The 12,500-nt window shown below is 39.8% G+C and overlaps 1 protein-coding gene across 9 annotated transcripts in view; it reads left to right on the plus strand.

Annotated features, from left to right (window-relative positions):
* The window catches only part of LOC143019952 (uncharacterized), a 573,751-nt gene that overhangs the window by 533,555 nt on the left and 27,696 nt on the right, over positions 1 to 12,500 (plus strand). For all 9 annotated transcript variants that reach the window (XM_076175988.1, XM_076175980.1, XM_076175981.1 and 6 more), the window contains one exon: positions 3,054 to 3,267. In XM_076175988.1, the coding sequence (XP_076032103.1) occupies positions 3,054 to 3,267 (214 nt within the window). The remainder of the gene's footprint in view (positions 1 to 3,053; positions 3,268 to 12,500) is intronic.

Genomic DNA, 12,500 nt, shown 5'->3' on the forward strand with positions numbered 1-12,500 from the left:
CATAACTACGGGGTATACGTGAATGTAGATTGAGAACCTCAGGGTTATGGTGTGCTTAGTCTTATGTCCACAGTTTATCAACTACGGCTTTATATAAAGCTCTTAACGAGTGGAACATTGTGCCATGAATAAAGCTTCGTTTTCATGTGATATGCATGTCCTCTCCCAGTTGCATCCACATAAAAACGAGTTCACTGTATGTAACACATTATAACCCCTGAAGATGATTCCTGGGCGATAATCGAAACGTCGGGCTTAATCAACCCTTCAAATCGAGTCTGATATTTTACTCTCTTCACCAGTATAGATACAAGACTCCAAATATTCACATTCATATGTATATATATATATATATATATATATATATGTGTGTGTGTGTGTGTGTGTGTGTGTGTGTGTGTGTGTGTGTGTGTGTGTGTGTGTGTGTGTTTATTTCCAGAATACGATTAAACGGCTCTACCTACGGGACTCGAACCCTAGGCTGTGAATGACGAGGCAAGGACCCTACCAAACCCACCACAACGAATGTGCAAAAAGAAACAACTTCTTCCAGGTTGCAGACATCGAATATATACTTCCAGATGGCTCTCCGGAGGAAAAGAGAGACGCGGTTCAAAAGATTGCATTTACAGCCACTGCGGGAGTTGACGTCGAGATGCGGCCTCAAGCAATTATTATTATTTTTTTTTTATTATATATTTTATTTATTTATTTTATTTTTTCCACCGTAGTGAGATGCGGCCTCAAGTAATTATTATTTTATTATTTATTATTTTTTTTTATTATATATTTATTTTTTTTATTTATTATTTTTTTTCCACCGTAGTACAGTTGGTAGCGTCTTTGCTTTGTGATCTGTGACCTGGTGTTCGAGTTCTATGGACAGAGCCGTTTAATACACAAACACGCGCGCGCGTACACACACACACACACACACACACACACACACACACACACACACACACACACACACACACACGCATGGACAGATACACACACGCATGGACAGACCACGTATTCAAATGATTTCAAGAATTTTATTCTTATAGATACATAAACAGCCATTACAACTTAGAAGTAGATAAACCAAGTTAGAACCATAAGCGACATTAGGAGAACAAGAGACAGAACCCCACGACTATAAGTCCTTTTCTATACATTACAACTCGGTAAATACACTTATGCGCATGCGCGCGCGCGCACATACATAGAATTAGCAGAGCGAAGTAAAGCGGACACTCGACAAAACCTCTGTTCGAGCCAAGAAGAGGTTATTAAAAGGTTGACAGATGAAAAAGACTAGTAAATCGGGAAGCCAAGTGCGCTCACGGCGGTTAAGTGTCTGCTGCTTGTGTTGGGACCAAAAACACCAGAAAATCCTGCACCAATACCTGAACGGTGGTAAAAGTTGGAGAGATTTGTTAAAAAAAAAATGAATTTTTTTTTCTACGAATAACTTCATGTTGTGAAACCAGGGAGTTTGCAGAACAGGCTGAATAAGAACATAAGAATATAGGAGACTACAAGAGACCATAAGGCCTACACTAGGCAGTTCCACGTCCGTTGCATTGTTACTAAATGTATTTCATTCGTTAACCACTGTGTTGGTAAACCTGTTCTTGCCTCTTTCCTTCTTAACATGATGACCTTGCGTGTATCATCCTTGTTAAAGCCCTTGACCTATTTGAATACCTCTGTTAGATCACCCCGCAATCTTTGTCTTTCCAGGGAGTGTAAGTTATGTTGCATAAGCCTGCCTTCGTTTGGTTCAGGAAGAAGGGCAACATGTGAACACTGTGTGTGTGTGTGCACGTGTGTGTGTGTGTGTGTGTGTGTGTGTGTGTGTGTGTGTGTGTGTGTGTGTGTGTGTGTGTGTGTGTGTGTGTGTGTGTGTGTGTGTGTGTGTGTGTGTGTGTGTGTGCGCGATTCACCATGGTCTTGGATCACGTATTGGACTCGTAATCGACAGCTCTTTCCCTCCCGAAAGAGAGCTCAGAGTTCATATATGACTGATCTATGAGTAATGTTGTGACCTTACACGCTCACACACCCAACTCCACGCCCACAAGAGCTGGAGCAACGAGTCGCAGCGCAGCGATACTGAAATTATTTCAGTCCTGGGGGGATTCGAACCCGGACCGCAGTGGTGGCGGCTGGGAACTCTACCACCGCGCCATTGAGTCGTGTGTGTGTGTGTGTGTGTGTGTGTGTGTGTGTGTGTGTGTGTGTGTGTGTGTGTGTGTGTGTGTGTGTGTGTGTGTTTTTGTGTGTGCCATCCTTAAAAGAAAGAGATACAACTAAAGCCTCTAGAAAATATACTACATTTCAACTGCAAGGGAAAGGATTGTATCATTACATTAATAGGGGATGTACTTCGTCTCTTTTCATCCTCACACAACTCCTGAAGATGTCAGAGTCGAAACGTTTCATTTTTCAAAAAGTTTTCTCCAAATTTCTTAGTTCATTGTTTTTTTTTTTTTTTTTGTCAATGCAACGATTACTATGAGAATATATCTTAGGAATCAATAGCGAGTGTTTTGTATGTATATATATGTGTGTGTGTCTATGTGTGTGTACATATACATGCAAATGTATATATATATATATATATATATATATATATATATATATATATATATATATTTTTTTTTTTTTTCTCCCATTGGCTTGATCATTCTCATAAATATGGTTTGGTTGATTTTTATTATAAGTATTATTTATTGGTATGTTTTCTCATATGTTCACTTAAGTTTATATATATATATATTCAATTGTTCATTTACTCATTGTAGTTTCTTTAATATTTATGCATCTCTATAGTGACTTAAGTATATTTGTTATTAGTTATTCACCTATAATTTATTCATCTGTTATATATTCATCCATTTATTTATCTATTTATTCGTTTATTATATATTTATCTACCGATTTATCTACCTATTTGTATTTGTATGCATATATAATAGGGCCAACATTGGGCCATTTACTATCAAATCGCCCATTCCATGTATATCAAAATCTCATCATTTCCACATTTTTTCGTCCCTTTTCAGAGCCCAGTGGCGCCGCCGTATATCTTCTGGTACCACAACACGCGAATGATCAATTATGATACTGAACGAGGCGGAGTGAGTGTCCATATAGACAGCGGGCCACGTGTCCAGTCACGGCTCAAGATCACAAATGCGAGGCAATCCGATTCGGGAAACTATACTTGCGCGGCGGCCAATACAGAGTCAGCGAGCATCACTGTCTATATAACCGAAGGTAAGTCAAAGGGGCTCTTCACACTTGCGGTTCCAACCGCCGCGGTTTCAACCGCCGCGGTTTCAAATGTGGTGGTTCAGTTACTGTGTAAGTCAGTGGGGACCTTCACAAACAATCGCGTAGTTTTTTTTCCCTTGACTTTGCGGTACCGCCGCGGTTTCCGCGCGGTTCAAACCGCTAGTGTGAAGAGGGCCATAAGGTCAAGTCAAAGGGGCTCTTCACACTTGCGGTTCCAACCGCCGCAGTTTCAAATGTGGTGGTTCAGTTACTGTGTAAGTCAGTGGGGACCTTCACAAACAATCGCGTAGTTTTTTTCCCTTGACTTTGCGGTACCGCCGCGGTTTCCGCGCGGTTGAAACCGCTAGTGTGAAGAGGGCCATAAGGTCAAGTCAAAGGGGCTCTTCACACTTGCGGTTCCAACCGCCGCAGTTTCAAATGTGGTGGTTCAGTTACAGTGTAAGTCAGTGGGGACCTTCACAAACAATCGCGTAGTTTGACTTTGCGGTACCGCCGCGGTTTCCGCGCGGTTCAAACCGCTAGTGTGAAGAGGGCCATAAGGTCAAGTCTTCTCTCGCTCAGTTCTTTACATGCCATGTCCACCGCCCCTCCGCCCTCATCTCAGCTGACTAAGATCGTCTGGCGGAAAATAGAAGGAACATCCAAGTCTGTGGATGGAAATTGACTGAAATAGATCAGCCTTCGTTTCCGCTATGCGGTGCTCAACTCCCAGTCGTCTCCAACAACTGCTCTCTTTTTCCACTCTTTTTCACTCGAATTTTCATTCCCTCTTTTGTTTGATACCTCGCTGCCTTCATAACTCTCTCCCCCACCTCTCTTTTTCTCTTTTTCTCTTTATGCATTCACTCACTGTCCCCTTTAATAAAAGTCATTCAATGTCCTGTCACGACCCTTTGTAAGTCTTTCCATATAACCCCTAGATTGCTGTGAATCGCCATAGTATCGGATCACGTGTTCGACTCGTGATGGATAGCCAATATTCTCGAATGAGAGGTCAGAGGTCATATATGCCCGATCTGTGGTTAATACTGTGACCTTACATACACACATACACACACACACACACATGCACACACACACACACACACACACACACACACACACACACACACACACACACACACAAAACTTCCCGTTCACGAGAGTTGGAGTGCCGGCTCGCAGTACAACGATGATGAAATAAGTTCAGCCCTGGGAGGGAATCGAACTCGGACCGCTGGAGTAGCGATTGCGAACGCTACCACTACGCCGTCGAGCTGTGTAATAAGGAGCCATTGACAAAGAACAAATGAATTGTATTTTTTCTTTTTACAATTATTGATTTTTCTACTCATTACTTAATCCATGTACAATGAAGGGCAAGAATATCTTCCCAGGTTTGCCTGAAGATGGATAAAACATGTCGAAACATTAGGAGAATCGGCTAGCTTTCTTTAGCCTACTTTCATAACGTTTCGCAATGTTTAATCAATCTTCAGACAAATCTGGGAAGAAAGGTTTGCCTTTCACTGTTCTTTTGTGGCAAACAAAAAGGTTTCATGATATTACAGAAATAGGAGGAACCAACTTCACCAACAGCGTGAATTGGTTATCAAACTGGGCAGCTTCCACGTGCTTCACGAGCGGCGACCGTTGAAAGTTCGTTTGAGTCAAAACGACTTCGGTTACAATATTTGAATTTTCAAATGTCCAAATATCAAATTAACTTTCCGTCATATATAGCAAAACTGATTGATGAACTGAGGGATTGTGAATCTATACGATTATTAGATATATTGTTGAAAAGCTCTTAGAGAAGTCTAGATTTTTTGTAAGCGAAGTCACATTCTAGGTATTGAAATGAATGTTGACGGTAGGATGTCGAAGGAAAATAGCCCATTGTGATAACCCACTTAGTAGTGAATGGATTAACATTCACAGACGGTTCTGTGCAGTTCGAAGATCAGGACTTGGTAACCTAACCACTAGAATTATATAAAAATGTCTTTCACTTTATTAATCTATTTGGTTGTTAACCTGTACATTCGTGTATTTGTACATTTGATTGTAGGTCATTCTCTTTTTATGCATGAGGGGACGGAGGGGGAAGGGTCGTCGATGAAGTGAAGCGGCCTTGCTGTGGAAGCACTCTGTCTTGCTACATTGCTTCTGACCCAGGGCAGTGGACGGGAGACAGGGGTGGCCCATCATCCATGAGGAGCTGAGAGGGTGGAAGGGGTGGTGGAAGGGAGTGGAATGGGTGGAAGTAGGTATGTCCCTTTAACTTGGCTTCATCCCTTAAAAGGGAGGGGGGAGGACTCTTGGTATATGAATATCGTCCGAACTCGTCACAGAGCGAAATGTATTCTGTTGATATGCCTTTACTTTCGTAATCCATCTTAATCCATCTTAATCCATGCATCCTTGTATTTTGCATTTCATCCACATCCTGAAACTCCTGGTTCTTCTCGCACTGTGACAGGACATTCCAATGTCTAAAGAACCTTACTGTCCAAACATCACCTAACCAAATGAATCTCTGCACCTTATATTTTGCAATCCATCTCCGTCATGAGACCCGCGACTGCCTTCCCATATACAGAGAGGACATTCCAATGTCGAAATGACCCAATAGCATAAACATCACCCAACCAAGTGCTTACTAAGCATAAGCTGATGCAACACTAAGTGTTGAAGGACTTGGACGTTAATATCAAAACCCTTTAGTGGGATCCAGGAGTATTCGCTCGCCACGCCAAGACCTCACTGTCTAAAGATCACCTAACCAAGTGCTTACTAAACATAAGCTGATGCAGTGTTAAGTGTCAAAGGACTTGGACGTTGCTATTTATATAATGTAACCTTTGAAACTCTTCTTGTATCCGCCACGCCAAGAAGACCTCACGGCCCTCGTAGAACAAATGTACAATAAAGTATTGTACCTCGAACTTAGATCAATCCCATAAGCCTTCCTTACATATAGTCCAACACGGATACACCCCCGTCCCAATCCTCTCTCCGTGCCACGATCGCGCTTTATTTTTCGCTTTAAACGAACTTCTCACCCCTTTGTACACTCTCATACATGCATGCCTTGTTCCGTTATGGTATAAGCTCCAATTTCCCTCGGCACCCGATACATCGCCAATATCTGCCATAAAGCTATAAAGCTTTTCCTATTTCCAGCCCTAAGCAATTTCGAAACCGGGCAAGACCACATGCTGTTCCTCGTCTTTAGGCTCTTGATTCATCGACCTGATCCATATTGATAGAACCTTTTGATAGCATAACCCAGGGGTGGTCAACCTTTGGCACGCGTGCAGAATTTGGCACATTTACGACTTCCCTCGGCCACGCGAATCCCAGAGCTCACCTTAAAATGCATAACTAATAAATCTCCGACTTCTTTTGTATGGCCACTGGTAACCACGTGCTACACTGGGCGGGGGAACCTAGGGGATGAATGGGGGAGAGCCCATTCTCGCATGTAGGCTTATAATTTCACTCTTTTGGCACGCAAATAAATTTTGTGTAAACAAAATTGGCTGATTTTGGCACGCACACATAAAAAGGTTGCCCACCCTGGCATAACTCCTTTTGTTTCCACGAAAAAGAAGAAAAACAGCGGGGTAGAAACCAGAACAGCCAGTAAAACATAATCCCGAGGTTAATCACTTCCGTATAAGGACCACGCACTCTTTATTCTGGCTACCGACAGACTATTTTAATGATGTCCGTGAAGTCCTTTTGGTAGCAGAAGGAGACGAGAAGACTCCAGGTACGTCTGGAAAGAATTCCTGAATAAAATCGCTTGGCGACAGTGATAATCAAATGAATTGAGCTTAAACCTCAAAAATTGAATCCAAGTCCTTTGGTATCATGGGGAAAGTGTTTCCCTTAATTGAATAAAATTGGCTGGCGGAAGTAAGGATAAACGGGTAAATCAGTGGTCGCCATATTTTTGTAAATTGCTGACTACCTCCCCCTGTTGTAAATACAATAGCGGACGCCCAAAACGTGTATGTGTACAGGATGGTACACGGTACTACCTGACAGACCGTGCCAATAGATTCTCTCACTCTCTTACTCTCTCTTACTCTCTTTTCCTCTCTCTCTCTCTCTCTCTCTCTCTCTCTCTCTCTCTGTCTCTCTCTCTGTCTGTCTCTCACTCTTTCTCTCTCTCTTTCTTTCTCTCTCTCTTTCTCTATCTCTTTCTTTCTGTATCTCTTTCTCTCTCTCTCTCTCTCTGTCTGTCTCTGTCTCACTCTCTCTCTCTTTCTGTATCTCTTTCTCTCTCTCTCTCTCTCTCTCTCTTTCTCTTTCTCTGATGAACTCTCGCTGGCGTCATGATAGAGTTCTGAGGGGCAACTACTGGTGTGGACGATATGGACATCACAGGGTTGGATGGCATGGGATCCTGAATCGTATTCTGTGTTTGTCTACTTTGGGTCTCTTCTATGTTCCTCCACTTCCTCTCCGTGTGGTGTTCACCTCCTTCAGATTAAAACAGTTCCGAACACCGGCTCTTTTTCTTCCTCTTTTTTTTTCTTTTTTTCTTTTCTTGTGGGGAGCGGAGTTCTCGCTCTTCATTTTCTTTGTTTTGTTTTATCTTATTTAGTTTCGTTTGAATTTATGTGATTTCTTTTTTTTATTTCGTGACGTTTTATTCAGTTTTATCCTGTTTTGCCTTGGTTTGTTGATGTTATTACAATCATACGTGTCATTAAAGTGAATCATTGTTTATAGATAATATTATCATTATTTGTTTATTGTTATTATTATTATTATTATTATCGCTGTTGTTATTGGTAGTATTATTATCGTTTATTGTTATTGTTATTATTATCAATATTATTATTACTAATATTATTATTATTATTATTATTATTATTATTATTATTATTATTGTTATTATTATTAATATTATTACTGTTATTATTATTATTTTTGTTATCATGATTATTATTATCACTGTTATTGTTGTTATTATTGGTAGTGTCATTATTATCATTTATTGTTATTGTTATTATTATTAGCATTATTATAGTTTTTGTTTGTTTCTATTCTTTTATTATTTATTTTTCTATTTTTATCTTAGTTACGTATTTATTCATTTATATACGCATTCTATTTATTTATTCATCTATTTCAATATTCATATATTTGGAAATAAGCTCCACCGCAAGGACATGAACCTTTGCCGTAGCGACTGCTTATTCTGAAACAAAGACGATAGCATCAAGCCACCCAGGCCATATTAAAGGAACCACCCGATTCTCGACCTGGAGGTTCATCGCTGGTACTAGGTCAACTCGGTCTCCATTTCAATTTCACCGAGTCTTTATTATGGCGAGCCCTCCGACAAGTTGTGTGTCATTTTGACAAATGGAAATAAGCTTCACTGCAAGGGCTCGAACCTTTGCTGCAGCGACTGCTTATCTTGTGTGAGAATTCGTTGTTTTCTCTGAATATTTACGATCTTTTACTCCCTTTTCTCTCATTAGCTTCCATAAACTGATCTTCCTCTTGAATTGCATTCTTCTTCCCTTTTTTTCGCGTATTATTAAAGAAAAATCCCAACTAAGACGAAAACGTTATTTCTAGATTCTTGTGTCGATTCTGTTTTTTATGTTCTTCTCTTTAAATATCTCCTTCATGGATGTTCGCTGGCCGTACAGGTTAGAGCGTCGCTGCTTGCGGCGGAGGTTGAGGTGATGGTGGTTCGAACCCTGCCATGGGTGAGTTCGACCTGGTTCATTAGATTCCACGCTACAAAGCCCTCTGTAAGAGGCACCGTCCTAGCCTCCTGATAGAGAGGGGGGGGGGGTTATCGTGGCGTTAAATCATTCAGCTCCACAACCTACTTCTCGATGGTATAGTGGTTCCTATCTCGACCGCAAATTCAGCGATCCGAGTTCGAGTCCCGCCCAAGGCTTCAAAAAAAAAAAAAAAAAAAAAATCAGCATCTCTGCACCGCGAGCCGGTACTCCAACTCTGGTGGGCAAGGAGTTGGGGATGTGTGTGTAAGGTTACAGAAATCCCCTTAGATCGGGGTTTATACGAGTTCTGAGCTCTCATTCGGGGGGTAATGGCTGTCGATCGCAAGTCAAACACGTGATCCAAGACGGGAGTGAGTCGCTTCTTCACCCCAATATTGTCTCAACGATAGAAGCTCTGGTTAACGGGGGACGAAAATATAATAATACTTATAATAATAATAATGATAATAATAATGATAATAATGATAATAATAATAATGATAGTAATGATAATGATAATAATAGTAATGATAATTATAATAATAATGAATAATAATGGTAATATTAATAATAATAATAATAAAAATAATAATAATAATAATAATAATAATAATAATAATAATAATAATAATAATAACACTAACAATAACAGCAATAATAATAATGATAATAGTAATAATAATAGTAATAATAATGATAATAATAATAATAATGATAACAACAATGATAATAACAATGATAATACGCTATTTGAATGCCAAACTCTATTTGTATGTTGTTCCTGTCTCTCTCCCGTTGTGTCATTCATTTCGGGAAATCGGGAGAGTAAAGAACTATCGATTTTATTCAGCTAAAGGTGCGTTGTACTTGATACGATTATCGCTCAACGATAATCGTTCATGGCTCAACGATGATCGTCAAACGATTATTTAAAGCACTAATTCCATGTTTTCAGCAACTTTAGCGGTATTTGCTGGAAGCAAAACAGCCTCAATCACGAACAAAGAATTAGCGCTCTAGTCTAGACAATCTTTTGACGATCATCGTTGAGTTAGGAACGATAATCGTTGAGCGATAATCGTACCCCGAACAAAACGCACCTTTATCTGAATAAATTCAATAGTTCCTGTGGACAATCGTTTGACGATCATCGTTGAGTCTTGAACGATCATCGTTGAACGATAATCGTACCAAGGACAACGTACCTTAAGGGCGAGAATAACCTTTTAAAGGATCTCATTTTGATCCTTTAGGGTCTTCGAACCCACTTCCTCGCTGCAATCTTTCCTTCCCCTTCATAAACCGTTCACATAATCATCTAAACTTTTCATAAACTCCCTAATTTTCTTGTCAATTCCTTCCAGTCTAGCCTTAACTTCCTATTTCTTAATCCTTGTCAGCTTTAATCCTCATTCAGAATCTCGTTTCATCCTCATTATCTAGCTTATACGCCTTTGATTAACCATAGACTTTTTTCCAGCTATCATGTGAAATATTGTTGTTATTACGAGTATTATTATTATTATTATTATTATTATTATTGTTATTATCATTATTATCATTATCATTGTTATTGTTATTATTATTATTTTGTTTTTGTTATTATTATTATTATTATTGTTGTTGTTGTAATTATTATTATTATTATTATTTTATTTTTGTCATTATATTATTATTGTTGTTGTTGTAATTATTATTTTTGTTATTATTACTATTATTATTATTGTTATCATTATTATTATTATTATTATTATTATTATTATTATTATTATCATTATTATTATTATTATTATTATTTTTATTATTATTACTATTATTATTATTATTATCATCATCATAACCATAAACACATCACGCACCCCGAACCCTATGTTTGCTGTATTTCTTTTCTCAGTATTTTTCATTCTTCAAGACTAACACATCCATCTTCCTTAGTTTACACAAAGGTTCCCCAACCCTTCCACAAGGAGGGCCTGTCCATGGTACAGTGTGACAGCGTGAAGCTAACCACCGGTGAATTTACGTTTTACGTTCACGTTTTAACGTGACTACGTTTTCTTTCCCCTCCCTTGTTACATCACGAGACACTTTGTTCCCCGTTCGTCTTCTTCCTTGCCTACACCTCTGAGTCTTCAGAAACTTTGGGAGAGTAATGTGGATGAATATACATTACTTGAGCCTTTTGGGAACTCAACAGTCTTGCATGACTCATACAAAGTCCTGCATTTGGCATAACTCCAACAATCTATCTCCTTGGCCACTACCAGGACGATGGTCTTAAGTTACGTTTAACTCGGTACGATTATCGTTGAACGATGATCGTCCAACGATTATCGTTGAACGATGATCGTCCAACGATTATCGTTGAACGATGATCGTCCAACGATTATCGTTGAACGATGATCGTCCAACGATTATCGTTGAACGATGATCGTCCAACGGTTATCTAGACCACCAATTCTTTGTTTTTTGAATGGAGGTGTTTTGCTCCCAGCGAATACCGCTAGAGTCGTTAGTGCTCTAGATAATCGTTTAACGATCATCGTTGAGCCATGAACGATCGCGTCCAGCAAAACTTACTTTTAGTCAGAATAGCCACGAAGAACACGCTACCCCGACATAAAGTTTCCTTCAAGAAAGGAACAAGAATATTGAAATCTACGCAAGTTCGAGAGAGACTGGGAACACTTTAATGCCAGAAATAAAGCCAAAAGCAAATTCATGGGTCTGTCGAGAGCCAATCAAGAACCTACAAGGGGCCCGCTCGGTTATGACGCTCATTACGACATGCAATGGTCCATCAGCACGTAATAACATATGAAACAGTGACCCCTTTGAATTCCAGGATGAAATCTGAGGAATCCCAGATACACACACACACACACACACACACACACACACACACACACACACACACACACACACACACACACACACACACACACACACACACACACACGGAGACAAGTTGGGTTTGTCTCCTTTCACGTGTAGCCCCTGTTCACCTAGCAGCGAGTAGGTACGGGACGTTAGTCAAGGAGTTGTGACCTTGCATTCCCGGTGTGTGAGTGGTCTCAGACCTACCCAGAGATCTGCTAATAATGAGCTCTGAGCTCACTGCCGTAGGGTGGTGTCTGGCTGTCTCGAAAAGAGGCTGCAGCAGATCCGAGGTGAATACACACACACACACACACACACACACACACACACACACACACACACACACACACACACACACACACACTGGATACTGGAAAAACGAGAGGACACGAAAAGAAACTAAAAAAGATAATTACAGAAAAAATCTAAAAAAGAACAGCTTCCCACACAGAGTGATAGATATTTTGAACAAATTAGATAAAGAAACAGTGTGTGCAAACACTATTCAAGATTTTAAGAAAAAACTTGATGATGAGAGATACAAAGACGGTTCACCACGAGCATAGCTCCCTTCTCGTATAACACAACTAGGTAAAT

This window comes from Oratosquilla oratoria, chromosome 38 (genome assembly GCF_046742065.1).
Source record: "Oratosquilla oratoria isolate Oo_2021 chromosome 38, ASM4674206v1, whole genome shotgun sequence".
In the NCBI taxonomy this organism is placed as follows: domain Eukaryota; kingdom Metazoa; phylum Arthropoda; class Malacostraca; order Stomatopoda; family Squillidae; genus Oratosquilla; species Oratosquilla oratoria.